Raw genomic sequence first — 26687 nt, forward strand, 5'->3', positions numbered from 1 at the left:
TTGACAACAAAAAGATTCAAATGGTTTAGACATTCAGATAAAAGAAAAAGAATGTAATGCTTGCTAGTGTGATAGTCAGTGCGATGATAGTCAAGGTTACCAAGAAGGGATTCTTGAAAACTTATACTCTGAAAACCTTGCTGGTCTCTAAGCTGCTACTGGACTCAAATTCTTCAACCCTGTCAGGGTTGTTGTTAGGAAAACTACAAAACTCACAGCAAAAACAGGGTTGCCAGGCAAACACGCCCCACTCAATAGCCACAATCACATGATTTGTGTTGCTGTGGTTTGTCTTGTGCAGTTGATGAATCGCTTTGCAGCTGCACAGTTGCTATGGTATTCCAGTTTTATTTATTTCTGCCTTGCAAGATGCTTTTGCATCTGTACTAATAGGTGAGATTTATTCTCCCCCAGGGTCATGGATGGTTGGGTCAGGTAAATAAATCAGACAGGTGTAGTACTATGACTCCCATAAGACGGTCCAAAGAAGTGCCTAACAAAATAACCTTGAAAATAACACAGATATTAATGGATATTAAAAGTGGTAAAACTTTTGAAAAACAAAATACAGTTCTAATTTATAATTGCCCTCTGATAAATTTGTTCGCTGTTTACTGATATGATGGATGACCAAATGTGAGAAGAGAAGGGATGGCAAGTTTAATGCTACTTTCTTCCTTCTCTTTGCCCCTCTGCTCCCTTCTTATCCTTTTCTCAAAATGTGTGCTTTTTTAAATAGAACTTTCTGCGTAGCTGGAAGATTTATAAAACAAGCCACGATGCTTTTGTAATATTGGTGAAGTTTTCGAAGAACACGGGCTGTTGTCTTTACCTCAGATTTTGCTTTTCTTTTAAGTGATGTCCCTTTTATTTTTTTTCCAGAAGAATTTTTCTTTATTTAAACTATAAACAGTAACAGAAACGTTATAAACAATAAACATAAGAGATAAAAAACACAACATTCTAAACACACACACACTAATTGGAAACACACACACTAACAATACATATAAACATAAAATAACAAATAAGAAAAAGAAGAAGAAACTAAAGCTAAAACTAGGGGGCGGGGAGGATACTTCATTTATCATTGTATGACTATAACTTCAGCCAATGATCCAATGCCAGAGTTGACTGTGAAAGCTATTATTATTGCCATTTTTACAGATGGGAAAGAGGGGCAGAGCTGTCTTTTGTCTTCAGTGGTCGACTAAAGAAGGGTCAGACTCAGTTTATCTGGTTTTGAAGCAAAGACCCGGATTGCCGAATCACATTTGGTCTTCGGATTGACTGACCTTTATAAACTTTGTGGTAATACCTTTGTGTGGGTTTGTTTTCCATTCAGGAAACTATGGGGAAAGTGGAATGGAAGCCTTCAAAGACATGTCGGCCAAAGAAGGGATCTGCATCGCCCATTCCTACAAGATCTACAGCAATGCTGGGGAACAAAGCTTCGACAAGCTGTTGGAGAAACTAAGAAGTCATTTACCCAAGGCGAGAGTTGTGGCTTGCTTTTGTGAGGGCATGACTGTACGAGGGCTGCTCATGGCTATGAGACGCTTGGGGCTGGCCGGAGAGTTTTTGCTGCTAGGCAGGTAGGTAAATCATCAGATCATAATCCCTTCTTTCATTGGAACATAATGCAAAATGGAGGGGAAATGCACTTTATTTAGTCGATGCTATTTCAGTGATAAGTGTCATTTGATAACGGAAATGTGGAAAGAGTGAGGAAATTATAATGTCCCAATCCAGCAAAACATGAATAGAAGCAGATTTCTGCATGTGCCACTGATTTGCAAATACAAGTGTAGACACACATCGTTGCCTGCTCTGTGACCTTCCTGTGGATCCCACTGAACTTGTTGTATATGAATTGATTTGGATGGGTTTAGGTAGAACAGCAGGATGTGAGTCCAGTGACGCCTCTGAAATCAACGAGATTTCCCGGGTATAAGCTTTTGAGAGTCAAAGCTCCCTTCTTCAGATATAGGATGGAATGGAGATCTCTAAGCCTTTATATCCCAGTTGGGGGTGGGGTGGGGGGTGAAACATAGGAAGAAGTCAGGATGTAAAGGTATGAAGTAGTTTGATTAAATGGAATGGGGTGTAGTGAAGGAAGATGTCAGGTTGTAAAGATACAATGGTACGATGCAGCTTGATTCGAGCAGAAATTAATATCCGTAGCGAGATAAGAATCCTATGTTTCTATTCAGTTCCAGTGGGTTCCATTGATCTGAACTTGTAAATAAATTCCATTTCAGCAGTCTCATGTTGTAATCTGCCCTTGAAACGTCTTTGTTGGAGAACAGCAATGGTATATCCTGGAAGATTAAAATGTTCTCCCAATGGTTTTTGAATGTTGTGCTTTTTAATGTCATTTATTCTTTTCCATACGGACTGGCCTGTTGGTTCAGTGGAGAGAGTGGAAGGGCATTGATGACACTAGATAACATATATAATATTGGATTTGGATTTGAATAAGGGAGCTCTTCCAGGAGGACCAATAGGGTTGTGACTCCATGCATAACTACACCTGGTGTGCGCTAAAGGGTTGGATCCTAAGACCTAGAAATAGGGTTGGATCCAGCCTCCTTTTTCACTCAGTCTGACCAGATTCCCATTACGGCATCCATAATATGGCATCTCAGCATCCCCAGGCTTTTGGTGGTCAGACGGGACTCCCTATCTCTTTTTTTCATCAGTGGAAAAGCTGCTTGGATTAAACCCACTGAATGAGTTGACAATACAGATCTCTTCCCCAGCTCCTTTCCCCTCTGTCCTTCAAAAAGTTGTTCCTGGGGGTTGGAAGACCCTGGATAAGAGAGGTGGATGCAGTGAGATGAGCTGAAGCTTGGCAGGGAGTTGGCAAAAATGACCTCTCCCTCCCATGCAAGCTCTTTTCAAGCAGAACAAAAACATACATAAAAGAGGGGAGTGGTAATATCTGCTAATTCCCTCTTCTCTTGTTAAGCTTCCACTGTGCTTCTCTCTCTGTTCCTGAGGGTCCCCGTAACACTCAAGTGTAGCTTTGGTGAGAAAGTAGAGCCCCGGGGATTGTAGAGAGGGAAAGAGATACTACTTCCATGAACAGGTAAATGGGGATGGAGCTTATCATCTAGCCTGCTGGTGGAAAAGGGAGGAAAAGGTAGATGCAGGTTGGGAAATTCCTGACAATTTTGGAGGGTAGAGCCTGCGGAGGGTGAGGGTTGGGGAGGGGAGGGCATAATGCCATAGAGTCTCTTTTCAAGACAGCAATTTTCTCCAGGGGATCTGATCTCTGTCAACTGAAGATCAGTTGTAATTCAAGGGGATCTCCAGCCATCACAGGGAGGTTGGAAACCCTAAGACAGGCCCTCTTTGACCCCTGAAATGGCTACATTAGGCTAGGCAGAACTAATGTGAACTGAAAGCTCTGCAAAATAATTCTGCAGTAAGGAGGAGAATTGGGAAAGATTGCTCCTTCCCCCTCTTGCATGTGCTAAATTCATTATTTTTTTTAAACCTAACAATGGCCGTTTCCACACCTGCCTGTGGAACATCGTGCGAAAGCCCCGGAAGACAGTGTCTTCTCACGTGAAATCGTGCCAGGAAGACGTGATTTCATGCAAAACTCCTGGATAACAGCGTCTTCCTGGCACGATTTTGCATGAGAAGATGCTGTCTTCTGGGTCTTTCGTGTGATGTAAGTCGTGTGGAAATGGCCATTGTTGGTGAAACCGTGATGCATATGAAGTATTTTTTTGAGCTAAGTTACTTTGATTATATCTTCCAGGATTGGAAGTTATAAATAAAACAGATCTGTCTTATTGTGGTGATCGCAAATAGAAAAGAAAAACCTGTGTTTGTAGAGAAATGATTGGGTATGTAATGTTGTCAGGTTTTCATTGAATGAGACAGTATTCCACTGAACAGTTTCTTTATTATTTTTATTACCAATATGTGTGATAAAGAGCAATGCAAAAACCAAAAAAAAACCTTCCTTCCTTCCTTCCTTCCTTCCTTCCTTCCTTCCTTGCATCTGCTGTCACTTCTTTCAGGATAGGTCTTAGTCCTGCATGATTACAAACACACAAGCCCTGCTTCATTGCATTGTGCTGTTAAGTAATGGTCAAAGAGAAAATGGGGGAATAGGAAAGAAAGCACACTGCCTTCCAAACCCTGCAGTGTGATGGAGGCATCTTCATCTGGAAAAACATTGTCATGCAGCTGTGCATTCAGGCACTGCTCCGCGTGGGCGTTTGGCTTTTCCTGAAAACAACTGAAGAGAAGTAAAATTGTTCTGGTGCCATAAGTGACATGTCTGACTGTGTCAGGCTGTGCTGAAGGGTGGGGGGAGGAGGACTGGAGAAAACATGGGAAAGCAAAGGGAATCTTTAACTGTGGATGCAACACTGTGGCATGAATTAGAGTATATGGAAGAAAAAAAGACTGTGTTTTTGTGTACATCCAGAAAGTGTTCGCCGAGGCGTAAAGTAACAATACCAGGGCCGTTTCCAGACGGCTTACCTGGCTCTGGAACGTCACGCCATGTTGTGGGGAAAACATGAAATATCGCGTTTTCTTGTGCGAGTTTTGCGTGCCAAGTCTCCAAGAATCCCCCGGGTTCTCTGGAACATAGTTTGAAAAATGCTGGTTTAATTGAGTGTGACATTTACTCTGCCCATTGGATAAATTGTGATTTTTTAAAAAAATTGGTACTGGCCACTAGGATTAGTATGGATTTTGGATGGATAGATTATTTATGGAGATTTATGTATTCAACCTTGATTGATTGTTTACTGGCCCAAATGATTAACTATGCCGGAAAATCCCAGAGTTGCAATTTAAAGTTCTAGCGGCTGGAGGAATTAGAGTGACTCAAACTCTGGTGGACAAAGAGAGTGGATGGTATGGGGTAGGGGATCCCAGTCCTCTGGGGATGAGGGAGTTATGGCAGTGGGATGCAGGCTAGGATGAGAAGGACACGGAGATACGGTAGAGCTCGGTGTCATTCCAACCTTCATCCCATCCTGAGAAATGCTGGATGTGGAGTTAGGAAATTTAACCTCCCTTCAACACTGATGTTGTGCAATACCAGGTCCATAAATAATAAAACCAGAACGCTGCATGATTATTTTGCAGCGAATGATATGGATCTGTTGTGCATGACTGAGACCTGGGTAAGGGAGGGCGAAACAGTCGCCTTGAAAGAACTGATCCCCTCCAGGTTCTCAGTCCTCCATCAGTCCCGAACAGGAGGCCGGGGGGGAGGGTTGGCGATTCTTGTCCGAGAGTCATTTTCCTTCAAGCTGCTCCCCGCCCCGAAGATCTCTGGCATTGATTCTGTGGGCCTAGTGCGGGGTACCGAGGAGAGTTTGGCTATCTGTGTGGTGTACCGACCGACTGCCTAGCACACCAGCCGATACCCTGTCACACCTGCTGCAGGCAGTAGCGGGGTGGGCTTTGGAGCACCCATGACTGGTGGTGTTTGGAGACTTCAGTGTCCACGCTGATGCTGCTGCCTCTATTCCAGCTGCAGACATAGTGTTTTCCATGGCCGTACTGGGACTGTCCCAGTTTGTTTCGACTCCCACACACCAAGCAAGACACGTTAAATTTGATCTTTGGGATGGGGATAAATGTGGGTCTGGAAGTAGTTGAGCAGGTTGAGCAGGTGCCATGGTCAGACCACTCAGTTTTGAAGGCCCGGCTGGTGGAGAGCTTATTTATGCTCGCCCGTGGAGACTCATGGATACTATTGGTTTCCAGAATGCTCTGTGGGATCCAGTATTCCCTGGTGGTTCATTAGATGAGCTGGTGGAAGACTGGTAAGTCCATCTCTCCGAAACCATCGATGAAATTGCCCCCTGTCGCCCTCTTTGCCCCCACACCAGACTGGCTCCCCGGTACACTGAGGAGCTACGATGGATGAAGCAGGAACTAAGATGGCTTGAGCAAGTGTGGTGACGATTTCGCGATGAAGAAGCAAGAACATTTATAGGACGTTTATGAAAGCCTATGAGATGGTGGTGAAAGCTACGAAGAAGGATTTCTACGCAGCTTCCTTTGTGACAGCTAGCTCACGCCCAGCAAAATTATTTAATGTGGTTTGGTCTTTGGTCTCCCTGTCCGGGGCAGACTCTCAAATTTTAAATTCAAATATTCCCTGTGAGGCTTTTGCGAGCTTTTTTGCTGACAAAATCTTGTTTCTCTGCCGCGACTTGCCAGCCACAATTGATACAGTATGTGAACTAGAGGCCCCTTGGCCGTCTACTGGGACGATATTAGATCAATTCAACCCACTCTCTGGAGATGAGATTGACAGGACCCTGCGAGCGATGAGACCTACCACATGCTCCTTGGACCTATGCCCATCATGGCTGGTGAAAGTCAGTGTGGATGGGCTACAGACTGCCTTGGAGGCCATTGTTAACATGTCCTTGAACTCTGGGGTCTTTCCTGGAGCATTGAAGGAAGTTGTGGTTAGGCCTCTACTGAAGAAACCATCTTTGGACCCCACTGACCTGGTCATCTACCACCCAGTTTTGAATCATCCGTTTCTGGGTAAGGTGATTGAGCGGTCAGTGGAGGAGCAGCTACAGGGTTTCCTGAATGATTCCTCATCCCTAGATCCCTTCCAGTCCGGCTTCCACTCAGGTCACAGGATGGAGACATTGCTGGTCACCCTCACTGACGATCTCCACCGGCAACTGGATCATGGCGGATCAGCGCTGCTGATATTGTTGGATTTGTCAGCAGCGTTCGACATGGTCGATCATGATCTATTGACCTACCACCTTGCCGATGTGGGGATACGAAGGACTGCCTTACAGTGGCTCATCTCTTTTCTCCACAGTCTGAGACAGAGGGTGGCCCTTGGGGATAAATTGTCATCCTGCCACCCATTGGTGTGCGGTGTCCTTCAGGGGGCAATACTCACCCCACTATTGTTTAATGTTTATATGTGCCCCCTCACCCAGTTGGTGCGGAGTTTTGGACTTGGGTGTCATCAATATGCTGATGACATCCAATTATATCTAATGATGGCTGGCCGGCCCAACTCTGCCCGGATGTCTTGGAGCGTGCCTTCGAAGCTGTGACTGAGTGGTTGAAACAGAATGTGGGGATTTGAGGGACAGCTCTGCAGTGGTTTGTCTCTTTTCTCCAAGATCAGGGACAGACGGTAGCACTAGGGGAGAAGTTGTCATCCCACCACCCGTTGGTGTGTGGTGTCCCTCAAGGGGCAATACTCTCCCCCCTGCTATTTGACGTATATATGCGCCCCCTCGCCCAGCTGGTATGGAGTTTTGGACTTGGGTGCCATCAATATGCAGATGACACCCAATTGTATCTGATGATGGATGGCTGGCCTGGCTCTGCCCCAGATGTCCTGGAACGTGCCTTCGGAACTGTGACTGGATGGTCAAAGCAGAGTTGGCTGAGACTGAATCCCTCGAAGACAGAGGTCCTGCATGTGGGTCTAGGGTCCATGGGTGTGGGAGTCCAGCTCCCCGTTCTCGATGGAGTGCCACTTACGTCGGTGTCGAGAGTGAGGAGCCTGGGGGTGGTACTGGATGCTTCCTTGTCTATGGAGGCACAAGTCGCAGTGGTTGTTCGATCCTTATTTTTCTATCTAAGACAGGCTTGACAACTTGTCCCTTGCTTATCGACCCATGAACTTACGACAGTGATCCAGGCAACAGTCACCTCCAGATTAGACTACTGCAACTCGCTCTATGCAGGGTTTCCCTTGGGCTTGATCCGGAAACTGCGGCTGGTTCAGAATGCAGCTGCATGGGTGGTTGCCAGAGCACCAATCATGGCTCATATAATACCTATCCTACGTCAGCTGCACTGGTTACTGGTTGAGGACCGGGTCCGGTTCAAGGTTTTGGTGTTGACCTATAAAGCTCTATGCGGACTGGGCCCAGCATACCTTCAGGACCGCCTCTCTCCATATGTTCCCCAGAGGTCACTACGATCAGCCACTAAGCACTTGCTGATGGTCCCTGGCCCCAGGGAGTTCCGCCTGGCCTCTACCAGAGCCAGGGCCTTTTCGGTTCTGGCTCCGGCCTGGTGGAACTCACTGTCTGAGGAAACTAGGGCCCGGCAGGATTTGTTATCTTTCCGCCGGGCCTGCAAGATAGAGATGTTCCACCAGGCATTTGGTGGGGGCTAGGCTGTCCTCTCGCTGGCCATACCACTGAAGACCTTCCACCACCCATGCAGGAAAATGCTGTATTTTAATATTTTATACCCACCAATTTTAATGGTTTATGATATAATGTTTTAATGTTTTTACTGTGTTAAACTGTTGTTAAACTGCCCTGAGCCTGTCTAATGGAGAGGGTGGTGAAATGTGATAGATAGATAGATAGATAGATAGATAGATAGATAGATAGATAGATAGATAGATAGATAGATAGATTGATAGATAGATAGATAGATAGATAGATAGATAGATAGATAGATAGATAGATAGATAGATAGATAGATAGATAGATAGATAGATAGATAGATAAGAATTGGTTGAAACTAAATCCCGCAAAGACGGAGGTCCTGCATGTGGGTCTGGGGTCCATGGGTACAGGACTCCAGCTCCCCACTGTTGATGGAGTGCCGCTTGTGCTGCTGCGAGAGTGAGGAGCCTGGGAGTGATCTTGGAGGCCTCCTTGACTATGGAGGCACAGATCGCAGCAGTTATCCAGTTTTCATTTTTCCATCTGAGACAAGCTCGGCAGCTTGTCCCCTACCTGTTGACCCACGACCTAACAGCAGTGATCCAAGCAACAGTTACCTCTAGATTAGACTACAGCAACTCGCTCTATGCAGGGCTTCCCTTGGGCTTGATCCGGAGATTACAGCTGGTTCAAAATGCAGCTGTGTGGGTGATTGCAAGAGTCCCGATAGTGGAACATATAACACCTATATTATACAAGCTGCGTTGGCTACCAGTTGAGTACTGGGTCCGGTTCAAAGTTTTGGTGCTGACCTACAAAGCCCTATGCGGACTGGGTCCAGCATATCTGTGGGACTGCCTCTCCGTGTATATACCCCAGAGGACACTTTGTTCTACACACAAAAAACTTTTGGTGGTCCCCGGTCCTAGGGAGGCTAGCCTGGCCTTGACCAGAGCCAGGGCCTTTTCGGTCCTGGCACTGGCCTGGTGGAACTCTCTGCCTGATGAAACCAGGGCCCAGCAGGATTTATTATTCTTCCACCAGGCCTGTTAGACAGAGTTGTTCCACCAGCAATATGGCTGAAGCAAGGCTGGGCCTCCACCAGCCATACTTTACTTGACTTGAAAAGATCTGTCCACCACCCTATATATAGAGATAGATATGGATATATGGGCCATGTCTGAAATGAAGTAACTCTTCCATTGCCATCTGAGGAGAAGTTTTTATTGTATGTAGTGTTTTAAATTTTATTGTAATGTTTTATCTGTTTTTAGGTGTTTTTATGTAAATTAAAATGTTGTGCTCCGCCATGAGCCTGCTTGGTGGGGAGGGCAGACTAAAAATCTAATATAATAAATAAATAAAATAAATTTAGGCAATATATCTAAATATTCAGAGGCCCCAGAATGGGATGGGCTTTGTTGCTACTACATTTTTAGCAAGCACGTGAAGCATATAGAAGAATGGTCAGCATGAAATCCACAGACTATTAGACATCTCTGGATAACCTGGTTCCATTATATTCCCATCACTCATTGACAGAAGAGGTTATTGTTCACTGGACATTTGTCTGAATTCGTCTTCTACAACTGAAAAAAATCTGTAGCTCTTTCAGATCCACAGAATGTGCGACTTGCATTGAGAGGAAAAGCCCATGACAGTTTGACAATGGCTGCTGCAACCTCTGTCTGATACCTCCTTTCAGAGCAGCTCATACTTCTTCCCTCCTTGTTAAGTGAGCACAGCAGAATATGGGAAGACTTTTGGGCATTCACTGCTTGCTGATCTGCAGTTAAGGAATGTGGAAAGGAAAGAGCATTACTTGGTCCAGCATGGGGCAGGGGCAGAGACAGAGGAGGCAAGAAAGTTGAGGCACATGTGATGGAGGCTCCTGCCCCTGTAATCCAGTATCTGAGGCCATATGTTATTTCTTTCACAGGTCTCTCTCTTACATGGCTTTAGACTTTTCTTTTAATTATATTGTTTCATAATGGAGTTGTATGTTATGATTGTTGATATCCATTTGGGGATGCTCACCAAAAAAGGGAGATAGGGATCTAAAGCAATAGATAAGCAGATGTTTTCATGAGAAGGTATTTTCTGCGTCCTGATTAGAGACAGCCAGTAGTGTACCATCAAGAAAAAAAAATACATTAAATGCTCTCAGCGTTTCTCAACATGAGCCATTAATGTTTTCCCTTCCAGCCCTTTCCATGCATATCTGATAGAGACACAAAGCAGAATAGAGATAATTTTGAAATTTATACCTGTTGTTTATACTGAGGGAGAAAAAATCTGCATTTTGATTCTATTTCTTGTTTTTGTTGATATAAACTGTTGGGTCTTTATGTCATATTCTGTTTCTCTATAATTTTCTCTGTAAAATGCAGTTTTTCAACATTGTTTGTGTATCAGTAAATCAGGGGTATAACCTAGACACACAGTAAAGATAGAAATGACATATATTAGGAATATAAATACTGTATAAATTATATCTAAAACCCATATCACTTTTGTAAACTATATAACAAATCTAACAAATCAACACCAAGAAGTGGAGTATTGAAATCACTGACAAAAATTTAGACAGATCTAATAAAGAAACAAACAAGGGAAATTGATTCATCCCTATGAGGGAACTAATCTGATAAGGGAGGCAGCAGATATGTGGAAACTACAACCCCCAGAAATGTTGCGAATGTTACATTCCTGAAAATTCCTCAGATATTTTGCCCCAACCGAAACCTTCAGATATGTGTCAGAATTTTCCCCCTCCCCAAATACTTTCTCAACTCTTATTTGCTTCTCCTAAAATTGGTCAGCTGTTTTACAGCCTCCAAATTTACTTCAGAATTTTTGTTTAGGCAAAACCTAGAGGCAATGAGAGACCCAGAGTTTCAGTTCTTCCTGTCCCCGAGAAATTTCATTAATTTTATTTTGAAACTTTTTTTTTTTTTGCTTCTCATGAAATTGCTTAGCTGCTTCAGAACCTCCAAATTTACTTCAGAAGTTGGCTTTAGGGAAAACTTGGAGGCGACTAGCACCACATCGCAACTCAAAACATGCATAAAATACTACTACTACTACTACTACTACTACTACTACTACTACTACTAACAATAACAGCAATAACAGCAATAACAATAATAACAGAGCATATATACCACTGTTCTAGACAGGTGATTGCCCACTCAGAGCAGTGAACAAAGTCAGTGTTATTCTTATCCCCATAATACATCTGGGGGGGGGGCTGGGGCTAAGAGGAGTGACTTACCCACGGCCACCTGTTGAGCTCATGGCAGGAGTGGGATTCGAACTGGCAGTGTTGATAACAAGCTTGCATCCAAATCTGAAGGTTTCATCTTGTTCAGAGTTAAACAGTTCCACATTCTCCACAGCACATCTTATTGCCTTGCCTGTTTAGGGTAGTATTCTGTGGAGATGAAAGATAACTGCTGTTTGAGTGACAATACAGCTGTAGGGCATGCTCAATGTAGTGAAAACATTTTAAATGCTCAACAAATGTTTATTTCCGATGCCTCCATGGAATTGGATTCCATCCTGCCTGAAAAGGTGAGCACACTGAATTTCTGTTATAAAATACATTATCTATTTGTTTAACCTTACAATGATTTTGCTTAACAGATCAGCCTGGACACAGCTGAACACATCTGTGTTCATGACTCACAGTTCTCTCCAGGGCACCAAGTCAGAGTTAACATTACAGGTGGCAGTGATGAGATGCCAGGAAATATATATTCCTGAAACAGCTTGTCTATCTTGTGGACATATTGTGGAAGAAAGAGGGGATGCTAATTGTGTTAAACGAAATGAATTTTATTCCTTGCTAGCTGGGCAAATTACGCCAGCCTGAAATTCAGATCTTATCAGTCATTGAGCTGTTTCCCATTTCATTTCACATTTGGTTTTAACAGTGCCAAAAAAATGGTCTGAATCCTTATGACTTTACATGCAAATTTTGGCTACAGGTTAAGTTTTTATTTCCAGCCAAACCAATCATAATAAATGCATATTCTTTGTATATTTCCCCACTTATGGCAGACAATCTCCAGGTACTTTTCTCTGTTGCCCACTGCTGCTCTGAGCTGCAATGGAAGAAAAATAAATAAAAATAAAGCTATGGCCTGGTCATTATGTCAGTTCTGGGGTACAACCTGGAAGTGACAGTGATCGCTCTGTATCAGGCATCTGACGAAGAGAACTTGATTCTCGAAAGCTTATGCTAAAATAAAATTGGTTAGTCCTAAAGGTGCTACTGGACTCTTTTTGATTTTGCTACCACAGACTAACACGGCTAACTTCTCTGCATCTATGATCGCTCTAGGAATTCCTACAGAATTCCTACAGAAACTCTGTAGTAAAACCATAAAGTTTTACCATAGAGTTCTATAGGTTGTACCTCAGAGGTCACGTGTCAGCAACGAGGCCATTTTTATTTATTTTTCCCATCCACTTCCACCCTCCTGCTGATTGCCAGGCTCATTGCCCTAACTAGGCAAGTTCTACCAAGTTAAATGCATGCTTCTTTCCTCCTCTGTATTATCCTCACAACAACCCTTGAAGGTAGGCGAGGAATTGAGAGAATGACCAGCCAAAGATCTTCCATTGGGTATCATGGCCAATTGGGATTTGAACCAGGATCTCCCCAGTTCTAGTCCAAGAGTATCCGCAGTAGCACTCAAACAGGCTGCTATATGTGCATGATGACTAGAGGCGAGCACAAACCGAAATATGAACCAAAGTTAATCATGAACCAGGCCGGTTTGTGCTTTGCAAACCAGGGGTTCGTGGGAGCTCATTTCTCATGAACCATGATGAATTTAGGTCGGTTCATTTGGTTCGTATTTCGGTTTGTCACTACAGACAGCCTGGCACTGATCAATCAGTTTCCTAGGCAACAAGGGAGATGGGTTCTCTGCAGACCTTCTGCTGACCCAGAAATGACATTTTTATGAACCGAACAAACCCGTTCACAATCTGGGACAAGTTTGTGAAAGTTTGTGGTTCGTGGTTTGTGAAACGCGATGAACCACAAACTGCACAGTTTGGAATTTTCCCAGTTCGTGCCCATCTGTAGTGATGACTTGTACTTGCTTTATTGGATCACAATGGTGCACTTTTATACTATTGAAATATTTCACATATGCATAAGTATCACTTGATTTCTCTTTCTGTGGTTACCCCAGTTTATACTTGATAACTAGCAGCAAAATTTGAACTGACTCCTTTGATAAATGCTGGGCTGTGCGTGTGGCAAAATGAAAGTTTGTTCTGAGGCTTTAATGTTTTCGGCAGCCCATTCATATATGCAAATCGTAGAGTGATGAACATCCATGTGTAAGCCAGCCCTTGGCATGTGGAAAAATGGCTCCTGTTCCTTCCTTTTGTGTGCTGCTGTTCTGAGGCAGAGAGTTGAGTTATCAGCGTGTTTTTGGGAACCTTCAAAAGTGCTTAGGAAGGGCTGTACATGTTAGCAGGAGATGGCTGTGCAGTGTGCACTAACAAAAGGGGGAGGCTGCTTTTAGAATAGAGTCCACATGAGGCTTGTTGCTTTAAGGAAGAAACTGATGTTCTTTATTGTTTAAAAAAAATCCATGCTGTAATAAGAAAGGCAAAATAGGCATTTTATGTTACCCAAATGGAACACATGCGTAGAGCCTTTAACTTTGGAGTATTTGGAGTATCCCCCTTTTGTCCGGTTGAACACGTGCACCTCTGGGCAATCCATATTCAGTATCACTGCCCAGTGTATGCCAGGGTCCCAGCCTAGGCAGCACTTCATAAACAGGTAGAGGGGAATTAACTTGGGAAAGACAGGAAAACAGAACAAATTCATCTTTAATGGAAAAACACAAGATGAAAATAAAGATAGCAAGAAAATGGAATGGATACCAATACAATGCACGCACACAGCTGACATTCAATCAAAGGCTGGCTCTTATCTAAGATGCTTAAGTGTAGATGGGAATTGCTAAGAGGGCAAAAAGAGAGAAAGAATTCTTATGAGTGTGATCCTGGTGGGAGGACAAGTCTGGGAGGGCCCAGTAGAGGGAGACAAAGCATGTTTGATGCTACCTGGGTTGATCCCAGCAGTGATTGAGGGTCTAGAGGTTGAAGAAGGAAAAGTAATTGAAGTTTCAGAGACCGCAGCCTGCTCAAAGCCTCTGTTGAAAGGCCTGTGCAGTGTCACATGGGCAGCAGGTGGGATAATCCTGCAACAAAGTAGCCGAGAGAATTTAAGCTGCTTTTATGGGTAGATAATTCTATTATATAGGGGTTTCGGTCCCTCAGGATCAGGATTGGACTGTGGGGGAAAGTTTGAATTCTACTGCACTGGTTAAGACTAACTGCTGTCAAATTCAAGCGGGAGGATTCAAGGAATAGACAGAAATCGAGGTGGCCTTCTTTAACCAGGAGAGGTTTCAGATGAAAAAGACCAGGAGAGATGGATGACTCGGTTTGGCGTGGTTGATGAGGTTTTTGTTCTGGGGGTGTATGCTCTGCAGATTCTTCAGTGCAGCAGGGTTATTATTATTGCCAATCTAGAAGATGCCTCTGAAGTTCTGAATGGGGAAGTAGCTGGAGAGATTGTCTCCCAAGAGCACCTTTCCTGTAGGAGGGGCTGCTTCCCTATCCATGTGCGGGAGTGCTCAATAGCTGCTGGAATTTTCCAGAGACCTCAGCTTAAAGATCTGTTTTCTAATTAATGTGTACTCCAGGCTCCAGGAGAACCCAGTGTCAGGTGGCACACTCTCTGCCTGGCGGCGGCGGGGGATAGGTGGGTAATGACCATCCAACTCAGTAGGCTTCATTCTATCATTCTATGCGTTCTAACTACAGCAAGGGTCTCTGAAACATTCTGAGCCTGTGAGCACCTTTAGAATTCTGACACAGGGTGTTGGTACAACCACAAAATGGCTGCTGCAACAGATGCAGCCAGCCACAAAATGGCTACCACAAGAGATGAAGCCAACCACAAAAAGTCAGAGATTGAACTTATATATAACTCTTACAGTAACTCTTCAACATTTCAGTCAGACACAATGTTTAACAGGATGCCTTTTAAAATGAACATATTATTTAAACATATTTTCTTGCATATTCATCATAGCTTATCTTGAATCATGCAGTGAAGATACTTGAGCTGTGATGGCAGCAGATGCCAAAATAACGTTTACAACTATGCACTGGCAATCAGATCTCCAATGGCCAATCAGAAACCCTGCTGGGCAAAAGTCCCACCTGGTCCCTCCCACTTTCTAAAACACTTGGTGAGCACCAGGAAAAGTGGCAGCAGGTGTCATGACAATTCATTGGCATCATGTTGTGATCCCTGAGCTACACAGAGATTCTGAGAGCACATATTGCTCACATGCAGTTCAGAGTGAAAGAGAGAGCAAAGACTAGACGCTGGAGGGAAGTCCCTGAGATCTGCATTTGAAAGAGCAGCACAAAAGACAAGAGGAAGGATACAGAGGAATCCATAGCATGCCAGTCATGGGCCAAATTTTTGGGGTGGTACCTGGATAGGGTGGAGTTTCAGGCGATGTGATTCACATCCTCTGTGATGCTCTAGGAATTTTCCCCATGTGTATGGTAAAAAACAGAGATTGTAGAGGTTCCTAGAGCATCACCTGAAAGTGATGTCATGTTCCTAGTTCCTTCACCTGAAAATGATGTCACTTCTGGGTAATGCTCTAGGAATTCCTACCATCTCTATGGTCTTTTCTATAGAAATTGGGGGAAATCCTAGAGCACCACCATCAATGCTACCCCTCCCCTCCATTTTTTCTCCTGCTCCTCAAATCATTTAGTGCAAGGGATTGGGTGGGTTTCTCCAGTGGGTGGGCAATTAGCAAGCTTGCTCAATCATCTTACTAGCTTTACTGCCCCCACTCTGGAGCACTGCATAAGCCTTTGCTTCCAACAGTACTCAGTGCTCCCTACCATTGTGAGGCTGCTTCTCCTCTCACTTTTTAAAAGAGTGTTAATTCACGGAGTTTCTAATTTCATAATGGGTAGTTTAAAAAAAAAATATGAGCATCATTTTCACTTTGGGATATAATGAATACTGAACTGCAAAAAAGGTGCATTTTAGTAGCATCTGTTGTGTTTATGCTTTATACTTCATAATATTTATTTATTTAAAACCATTTTATCCTGCTGCTCAACCAGAAAATCAGTTCACAGGGTGACTATTACATATCGAAATGATAGCATACAAACTCAATATAAATGATAAAACAGAATAAAACTAGAAAAGCACAACGAGAACATTAAAAACGTGAAAACCAGTATTTAACAGAAGAAATATAATAACTGATGCCTGTACACACAAGAAAGAAGGTGCTAGAAATAAGTGACTAGAGAGGGTCAATTTCTTGTCCCTTTCTCTCGCTTGCCAAAGGACAACAGATGCAGACAGTGAGAGCAGCCCGTGCACGTAGGCTGTTGATAATAATTAAGCACCATCAAGTTGCAACCAATTTATCTGTTGCTTTAAATATGTACTCCTATATATTACCTGTGCTTCATGACGTCTAATGTCAGTCCTAGGATTATGTTCTGCTTCAGCATTTCTTCAATTCTGTATTGGATCTTTGCTAATGCTATGTATTTGTAAACTTGTATTTATTTACCCCTCGGCATTGTTTATGGAAATGTCCTTGATACTGATTGTACTAATCTCACACTATGTAATCTGCCTTGAGTCAGAGTGAGAAAGGTGGACTAGAAACAAACGAACGAACGAACGAACGAATGAACGAATGAATGACTATGTACAGCTCACTTCTGTTCCTATCACAGTAGCACATGCAGAAAGGTGCCAGAGTTGCTGGGTGATCCGTTGTGTAGGATGAAGGATTGCTGGCAAGTTGCTGCCCACCCAGCATGGAAGTGCTTCTCTACCCTGCCTCTATGGAGAAAGAGAAGGATTACACCTTTATTTCAAGAGGCTTTAGACAGGATTAGACTCACATCCCAGGCTCAACTTTGTCCTTTACAAACTGTTCAAGCCTGGAGGGAGTTCCAAGAGAGCTCATCTCGGGAATGTCATCTCTATTTATAGGGATAAATGCATTGTTATTGCTATAGACAGAAATAGCTAGAAAGGGGTCCAGTAAATAAGAAGTAGAATGAGACTCTTGTGTTTGACTTTACTTCTTTTTCAAAATACTGTTGTTCTTTTCTATCAATACTATACTGAACAGAGTTGTTAGAGGGGTGTGCTGAGAAAAAATTTGGGCAGAGAAATTTTACTGTGATCACTTATTTCTGATTAGGACATTACCAGTTCAGGATTAAAATTGGTGTGCATTTTCAGGTTCTGGAGTTTGGGACTATTATTTTCAATGGGGAATGTATATAAGAGTCCTTGAGCAGCTGTTTGTAAAGATAGCAGCACTAAACTTGCACAGAACATGGTCCTCCCTCTAAAAGACAATGTTGTCTAGTGGTTTCTGTTAAAAGCCAATACGTGTTTAGACCATGTTGCCTTTTGGAGACTCCATGCAGGAATCAACATAACGTACAAAAAGAAACAAAAAGGACTAATAGCTAAGAACTGTATTCTTGGAGATTCTATTTGGTCACCCTAGTGGTGAAGCTATACCGGTTGGACTTCAGGCTGAAATGCATATTAATATTTTGTATGGTATTTATTGTATATATGTAGTATTTATTGTGAATCATATTTATAGCACTTTGGCACTTTGTACTTTGCACTGAAAAATCATAAAAATTAATTAACTATTTATTAATATTTGTAAGAATCGATTATACTGCCAGTGGTTTTTTTGTCATAGGATAGCACTTCTGGACTTGGAGGAGCCCCCTTTTAGTTGTAGTTCCACTTCTGATCCTGGCTAGATGAGGGGGGGGCATTTCCTCGTGCTCTGCGGCTAATCCCAGCTGAGTGAAGGGGGTGGGCATTGCCACCTGCTTTGCTCCTGATGCCAGCTGGGTAAAGGCGGGGATCGGACATTGTCACTTGCTCCACACCTGATGACAGCTGGGTGAAGGTGGGGGGTAGGCATTGCCTCCTCTCTGCTCCTGATCCCAGCTGGGTGAAGATGGAGAGTAGTCATTGCCCCCTGCTTCACTCCTGATCCCAGCTGGGTGAAGGCAGGGGATGGGTATTGCCACCTGCTCTGCTCCTGATTCCAGCTGGGTGAAGGGCAGGTGGGCATTGCCACCTGCTCCTGCTCCTGATCCCAGCTGGGTGAAGGTGGAGGGCAGGCATTGCCACCTGCTCTGCTCCTGATTCCAGCTGGGTGAAGAGCAGGTGGACACTGCTACCTTCTCCCCTGCTGATCCCAGCCGGGTGAAGGGCAGGCAGGCATTACCACCAGCTCTGCTCCTGATCCCAGCTGGGTGAAGGTGGAAGGTGGATGTTGCCACCTGCTCTGCTCCTGATTCCAGATGGGTGAAGGCAGGGGATGGGCATTTCCACTTGCTCCGCTCCTGATCCCAGCTGAGTAAAGGTGGAGGGTGGGCATTTCCACCTGCTCCATTCCTTATCCCAGCTGGGTGAAGGCGGAGGACAGGCATTGCTGCCTGCTGCCTGCTCCATACCTGATCCTGGCCTGGACTTTATGCCGTGGCGTGCTCTCTGATGGTCTGGCTGCCTCATCTGGGCTTCCCTCTACAGCTGCACCTTCTCATGGTTCACCAGGATAGGAAGTGAGTTGTCTTGAATACGCTTAGCCTTTTATATAGTAGGATTTGACAGAGAGCACAGAGTTGGAATGGAACAACAACCAGATTTATTTACAGAAAAATAAGTTGTAAAAACAGTTTGAGGTTTTTGTGGGAGAAGTAATAAAACAAATATACAACTGGCTTGCAACCCCACTCCCCAGAGCTTATGTTTTCACCTCTGGGCATTAACTTTACTTCTTACTGTTTTTACAACCTAAATTATAAACAACAGCCCTCATCCCACAGGAGGATAACCAAAAAAAATAGTTATAATGTTACTTAACAACAGCTGTGAAAAATTTCCCCCCACACAGAGTAGTTTGTTTATCTTTGTCTCTGAGCAGCCAGGATGATTTTGCTTCTGGAGAAAGAGTTTTGATTAAATAGTGGAGAGATCAGTTCAGCTCTTAGTTCAGAAAATTTAGGACAATTAAAGAAGATGTGAGCTATAGAGTCAATTTTATTGTGCCACAGTTACAGAGTCTGTCTGAAAATGGAGTTCTAATGAATCTTCCTGGCGTCACTGCTGAAGACAGGGCATTCGGGCACGCTAGCATAAAAGCCCGTCCATGCTTTGGAATAAATAACTTGGATAGATAATTTGGCATTTTTGTTGGAAGGAGAATGCCAACTGAGAAGGATGAGATCTGCCGACTCTGATCAGTGTGCTATCGTAATCAAAAGTCCCTCAGACGTCTTCTGGTGAGCTGAGTCAATTCTTGTGGTTCCATCACGTCCTGAGTCATACCTAGGTGTGACAATTTGTGATCCAGTAGTTTATCTCTGTCGCTTATGTGGTGGTCCAGCATAACTAGTCCAAGGAAACTTGATTCTAGGTTTGATTTTAATATCCAGAATTTCAGATTAAATGCTGTTCCCCAGGTCTTTGCTTCAAAGGACATCTTCCTAGTTTCACTCTCAGAACTATTCCAGATACACACTGAGGAACTCCTAAGATATTGTGTAGGAATCTTCGTAGTGGTTTATCAATGTTGTCTGTTACTACTCTAATCACTGGGTGTTAAGTGGTTGAATTTGAGCTTGTTAACACACATGCAAAAGCTGCAGGGTGGGCTCCTCATAGCATTCAAGGTTCTTTTGCAACCCTTTTGCCACAGCTGACAGGCTTCTGTCAGTACTAGGCTGCTCTTTTAAACTTTCAGAGAACCTGGCCTTAGAAATAGTTCAAAACAGTTGGATTTTGTTTTTCTTGCCATTTTTCTTCTTCTATCCTATCTGAGCCTTCTCAAAAAGCCTGGATTAGTTTATGCCATTATCCAAAATGTATCAATGCTCCCATTTTTAAACTGAGGTGGCTCCCTCCCTCCTCCAGTGGAGATTCATGGACCCTGATTGGCTGGCCAGCCTCTGGGGCTTGTTTGAAGGCAGATTCCCTGGGCAGATTGGTTGAGGGCAGATTTCTTGGGATTGGTTCAGAGCCCTGTAGAGAGGCGGAACTTTGGGGGTGATTGCCACATCACAAATGAGGGAAGTTATGAGGTTTCTTCCCTGCTTCCCAAAACCTTGTGGGGGCAATGTGGACCGGTAGTAATGGTATTTTCTGCATAGTGTTTAGTAGACATGGGCACAAACTGAAAAAATTTAATGAATCGGCCTGCAATGAACTTTTCCTGTTGCCGAACCAGTTCGAGGTTTGTGGTTCATGGGCATCAGAATGGCCCCCGTTGGAATTAGAGAGCCCATATTCCAGGGGAGTGTTTATCAAGCTCTCCTCCAGCCATTACCCAAGTTTGGTCAAGATTGCAATAGGGTTCCAAGCACCAATTAAACTCTCTCTGTCTCTCTCCCCAAAGGCTAGCAAGTAGCAAGCAACAGCTCTGTCACACTCCACTGCTCGCTGAAAGTGAAACCCAGCCTGGGAGCCCACTGCTTTTTATAAGCTGAGGTCCCATTGAGCAACACAGGAGTTCTGTGGTTGGCCGTCAGAGCTGCCTATCAGGGTTTGCAGGGATGAGATTGGAGTGCCCATGGCTACAGAACACCCCCTTCCCCCTGCCTCCCCTGGGTGTCTTCTCCCAGGTTGTAACCACTTTGCAGCTCCATGGTTGGAAGGAAGACCAAGGTAAGCTGGGCTTCCATTCAGGTTTCCAGGATGACAGAAGGAGTGCAGACAGAGTTCAGGGATTCCCCGGGCTCCAATTGATGGTGCCTGAATGTCTGGCTTCACGAACCGCAGAAGAACACACCAAACCACGGCTCTAACGAACGCTGGTTTGTTGGCCATGGACGCTCATGAACTGCCAGATCATGATCAGACGATCGGGCGGTTCGTGGGTTTTTTGGGTCCATAATGCAGTTCATGCCCATGTCTAGTGTTTAGTCAGACCTGTGTAGCTATGCTATGGGCTACTCAAGTATGGGCTACTCAGAAGCAAGTCCTACTGTGTTCATTTTGGCAACGTTGCAAAAGATTGAAGTCATTGCTCATCTCTCACACTACAGATGACGAGAGAGAGGCAGTTCCTTGTTCTGTCTTTGACCTGTGCTTGAAGACAACAGCAATTTAAGTAAAACACATTCAGTTAGAAGTCACTGGCCTAATTTGAAGCTTTTCAGGTAATGACCATATTATAATGCACAACAGAAGTTGCTGCAGAAGCGTCGTCTTGTTTGTTTTTTTTTAAGATGTGTGTTCTTGTTAGTCTGCCTCAAACATAGCGAAAAAGATGAATGTGAATGAATGAATACATAGTCTAGGCTAGAGCTGGAATAAATATAAGGACTAAGTCCAGAATTTGACTATGACCTTGACCTATCCTTTCATTTCTGATTCTTCTGCCCGCTGAGTTCTGAAACGCAAACTGGAGCATGGAAGGAGTTTTGCCAATGAGCAGGTTTCCTACATAGGAAAATTCCTCTGCAAATGATAGCTGCAGCACATCAATAGTGCAATAGTGCAAATAATACAGTCAAAATTTCAAATACATCCTCATAAAGACAGAAAAAATATATACGCAACTGGTCAATCCATAAAATAATAAAGCAATCAGAGAACCAAAAAATCCTTTGCAGAAGAACAGAATCATAGAATCATAGAGTTGGAAGGCGCCATACAGACCATCTAGTCCAACCCCTGCCCAGACTTTCATTGTCTCCTAAGGAAGGAACGAAGGAACCAGATGGACTTCAACTGAATGCCAGTTCCATAGGATGGGAACTGCAAGAGAAAAGCTCTTAGCTGAGCTGAAGGTGTTTGGACCTGTGGAACAAGAGGCAAAATAAGTGAAGCTGATGTGAGAACTTGATATATGAGGATTGCATTTCCAGATCCTTTCCTTCACCCTCCCCTTCACTGCCTCTCTATTATCAATGCACCCTGTGTTTTACCAGTCACAATAAGAATGGTTATGGAGAGGAGGGCAATCACATCAGATCTGACTTGTTTTGCTTTTTTTCAAAACTGTGTTTTAATTTTTTTTACTTTATTTTTGGTATTTTTTTTACTTTATTGCATTGTATTGGCATTGCAGAAAGGAGATAAAAGCGACACGAATGAATTGCAAAAACTATAAATTGCCAGGGTTCCTTTTTCCTAGGAAACTGCTAGGATCTCTCTACAGTTTTTGCCATAGAGTTCAAGGGGAATCTTAGAGCATCACATGATGCTGTGATGTCACTCCCAGGTTCCTAGCCAGAAGGGCAGTGGCATGATACCAGTTTACCAGCCCCTGCCTCACAGTTCTCGTTGTAGTTAGAGTTGGGGTTGGCAGCTCTTACAAACTGCACATGCCAAGAGCGATGCATAAGAAATATAAGAATAATGCAAGATTCCTTCTACTTCTACACCAGTTTACTTTGGAAACAAAGACACTTTAATTTGTAATGCTAAAATCCAGGGAAAATTTCAGACAAAGAGAATTTTGGAAGTATCGCAAGGAAACACAGCACAGATGTGAAAGATCTAGCTTACATCTAATAAGTAGTCTCATTACATCATTGTGTAGTAGCAACAGGATTAGAGTCCAGTGGCAGCTTAGAGACCAACAAGACTTTCAATTTAATCTCATTGATCTCTTAGGTACCACTGGTGTCAAATCTTGCTGTTCTAATGCAGACCAACATGGCAACCTACCGGAAACTGTATAGTAGCAGGAGTATGCATCTATAGCTTCAATATGTAACTTTTTATCTATCAACAGCAATGTACCCTCTGTATGATTTTTTTTGTTAAAAAGGGATCTTGTTGTACAAGCCCCAACCAACAACATGATAAGAAACTAGAATATGACAGGAAAAGCCTGGAGGATTTGCAGTTATCGAAACAGGGACAGACATCCCAGAAGAAGTCAGAGCAGGCCTACACAATGCAACCAGTGCAGGCATTAATGATCAGTGGCACAATCTTTTGCATTCCTGGGCAACTCGAGGCTGGCTATTACAGTGGGCTGCGCAGACATGCAACTGGTGCGACTGGCACAGGAGATGGGAATCGCAGGAGCAGTCTGTTGGAGGAACTTGGCCTTTGTAAATCAGTTCATGACATCATAACATGTGCTCATGCCACCTTGTGTGTTCCCAAACACCATCAGAGCAAGCTATACCAGATGGAAGAAAATAAAATGCAAACGCCCAAGGGCGCATTTTAGAATGAGTGTCAGCTCTGATGTATGCCCTCTTTTCCACCTTTTTTGAGGCTGGAGAGAGAGAATAAGTTCATTGAGAAAGTTGGTTTCAAAGAGGGATCACGGTTTGTGGCATAGACACTCATTCCACTTTTTGCCCCTGTTTTTTGTACTGTTTTTAAAGCCTGTTTACCGAGAGTGTGACAGAAGATATATGTATGTGTGCCATGTGAATCAGTGGCTGAAGCTACCTCAAATGCTTAAGTAGTATGATCTCTGTCCAGCATAAGGATATGGATAGATCAATCATAAACCCTCGGTACCAGAATGTAGCTACTCAACATTCTATCCTATCTCAGCATTCTTTAGTGTCAGGCCTGGCTAGGGGATTCTCTCAGACTCTCCACTTCATCCAACACGGTTGTATGAGTTAAAGGTCTTTCTTTAGATAAGGAGAGCCAGTTTGGTGTAGTGGTTAAGAGCACGGGACTCTAATCTGGAGAGCCGGGTTTGATTCCCCACTCCTCCATGAAGCCAGCTGGGTGACCGTGGGCGAGTCACAGTTCTCTGGAGCTCTCTCAGCCCCACCCACCTCACAGGGTGATTGTTGTGGGGTAATAATAACACTTTGTAAACCGCTCTGAGTGGGCATTAAGTTGTCCTGAAGGGCGGTATATAAATCGAATGTTATTATCGAATGTTATATAAAACTCCCTAGAAGTGCACTGATACATAGTAATTGCCTGGAATACTGAAGCAAAGTCTTCTCCATTATACCCCCAGCCCCCTCCCCCCCCCAATGCAAACAAGTCAGTTGAAGTCAGCAAGGTGACTTCACCTTGTCAGCCTGGTAACCAAACAATATATTTTATGTATGTATGTATGTATGTATGTATGTATGTATGTATGTATGTATGTATGTATGTATGTATGTATGTATGTATGTATGCATGTATGTATGTATGTATGTATGTTATTTATTTATTTATGTCATCGCTCATCTGAACAGGGATTCTTGCAGGTACCAGCCTGCACATAGGCAAAATCCACTGCAGCCTGTACACGGGCCTTCTCTGTGGTGGCCCCCACCCTATGGAACAGCTTGCCTGAGGAGGTCAGGAGAGCTCCCGCGCTCTTGGCTTTCCTCAAACAATGCAAAACTGAATTATTCAAAAAGGCTTTTTTACTCAGATGGGAGGGTGGTATTGTAGGGAGGGGGTCTTGGATATTTTGTAAATGAGTTGGGAACCATGGGTTCCACTATTATGTTGCTTTACTTATTATCTGTTGTTTTGAATATGTACTCGTATATACTGCTTGCGCTTCATGTTGTCTAATGTCAATCCTAGAATGGATTATGTTCTGTTTCAGCAATCCTTCAACCCTGTATTGGATCCTTGCTAATGCTGTGTCTCTGTAAACTTGTATTCATCTACCCTATGACATTGTTTATGGAAATGTCCTTGACACTGTATGGAAATGCCTACCCTTGTCCTTGCTACTGATTGTACTGATCTCACACTATGTAATCCTCCTTGAGTCTCACTGAGAAAGGTGGACTATAAATATGGTAGCATGCCCCCTGCAATCACCTTGCTATCACCCTCAGAAGAGAACAAAAGAAGGTGTACATAAAATATATCTATAGATGCTGTGAATTTCATTGTGAAAGTATTCAGCAATTGAACTTACCATGGTCAAAGATGTCAGTCAGACATTGGCCAATCACCCAGCCTATTCGCTCATGCTGAACAGCCATGGAGACTTGCATTGTGTTTTTGCATTGCAAGTTTGCATTGTGTTTTTGCAAAACCATGCATGCTCAAAGTCATTGACAATTCAGTCCAATTGCCAGCCATTATTGCCTCTAGGGACTACTTAGACGAACAACAAAGGATAGTAGAAAAGAGCAAGAGTCCAGGAGCACCTGTAAGACTAACAAAACAAAATGAGCCTTATAGGTGCTAGTGGACTATTGCTCTTTTCTACTGCCACAGACACGCTGGGGTGTGTGGCGGCGGCGGCGGCAGCACGGGGCTGGCTAGCTGGCTACAGCAGTAGCTGCAGCCCAGTCATGCCAGCTTCGCTGCGTGCGCCTCAGCCCCCGACACCCCCTCCGGCGCCCCTCCAGTTCCCTCACACCCGAGGCCACAGCCTACCTGGCCTCCATGGGCGTGCCGGCCGTGAACCTATTGTAAATAAACCTTCTGTTGACCTTTTGAACCTCCCCAAGCCTTGTGTGCCAGTTTCTGTTAAAGGGAAGCGCAAACCCCTGATCTTTCCCCTACTAAGACTTGGCTGGGTAACCACTTTTAATATTTCTTAAGGGTGGGACAAGAAGGAAAGTTGAAGCTTAACATCAACCATGCAACCAGAGGTTTCCCAGCCCGGTATAAGTATCATAGGCTTAAAGAGGAGAAGTTTTACCTCAGGGTAGGGGAAGGCCAGCCTAAGCCTGAGTTGGACGTGGGTTTGTGGCACATGCACGAAAAGCCAATTGGTGGTACTGTATGATTAGGGAGGAATATGCTGAAGCAACATGCCAAACCACCATAAACAGTTGAACCGGTCATTGACAAACCAAATCTCTGTTTGGGTCTGTAAAACAGGACATGAGCCCAACTGGCACATGTTGAAGCATCATTATCACTGTTTGCTCTGGCATTCATTTTGTAGCTACCATATTACTGAGAGGTCTGCAGACATGCATTGGAAGTCCATCCTACGAAATGCATCACTCTTTTGACAGGAAGACAGGCAAAAGAAGAAATCTGGCCATGTCAGCCTCTCATTCAACACCTCCACAGCCCTACTAGCAGAGGAAACTCCTACAGAAAAGCCAAGGCCCCTCCCGAGTCAAGTCTCAAGTCACAGGAGGGGGAAGAAGTCACATCCCCCGAATCGTTTGTTGCTGTTCGTTCGTTGCTGATATCAAGACCTCAAGAAGACAGCACACAGCGGAACATTCCCAAGAAGAAACTCTTGTCACCTCCTGAACAGCTCACTAGGAAAAATGCGCCTGTGGGAAACAAAAGAGGAACTCAAATAACACTTCAGTATTTAGGCTTTTCCAAGCTAGTCTTAAGATTTTGTCTTTTCTTTCTAGCAGAACACCAAAACGAATAGGCAAATTGTTAAATAGAAGTGTCCTTGGTCTAGGCATCCAATTTAAAACAATTTCTCCTACTTTTTTTTTTTAAACTGACTATGTACCAAATGGTTT

General features: G+C 43.8%; 1 protein-coding gene across 4 annotated transcripts in view; it reads left to right on the top strand.

Annotated features, from left to right (window-relative positions):
• The window catches only part of GRM5 (glutamate metabotropic receptor 5), a 379337-nt gene that overhangs the window by 149426 nt on the left and 203224 nt on the right, over nucleotides 1-26687 (top strand). For all 4 annotated transcript variants that reach the window (XM_054973633.1, XM_054973634.1, XM_054973631.1 and 1 more), the window contains exon 2: nucleotides 1346-1595. In XM_054973633.1, coding sequence (XP_054829608.1) covers nucleotides 1346-1595 — 250 coding nt within the window. The remainder of the gene's footprint in view (nucleotides 1-1345; nucleotides 1596-26687) is intronic.

The sequence above is a fragment of the Eublepharis macularius genome, chromosome 3, assembly GCF_028583425.1.
Source record: "Eublepharis macularius isolate TG4126 chromosome 3, MPM_Emac_v1.0, whole genome shotgun sequence".
In the NCBI taxonomy this organism is placed as follows: domain Eukaryota; kingdom Metazoa; phylum Chordata; class Lepidosauria; order Squamata; family Eublepharidae; genus Eublepharis; species Eublepharis macularius.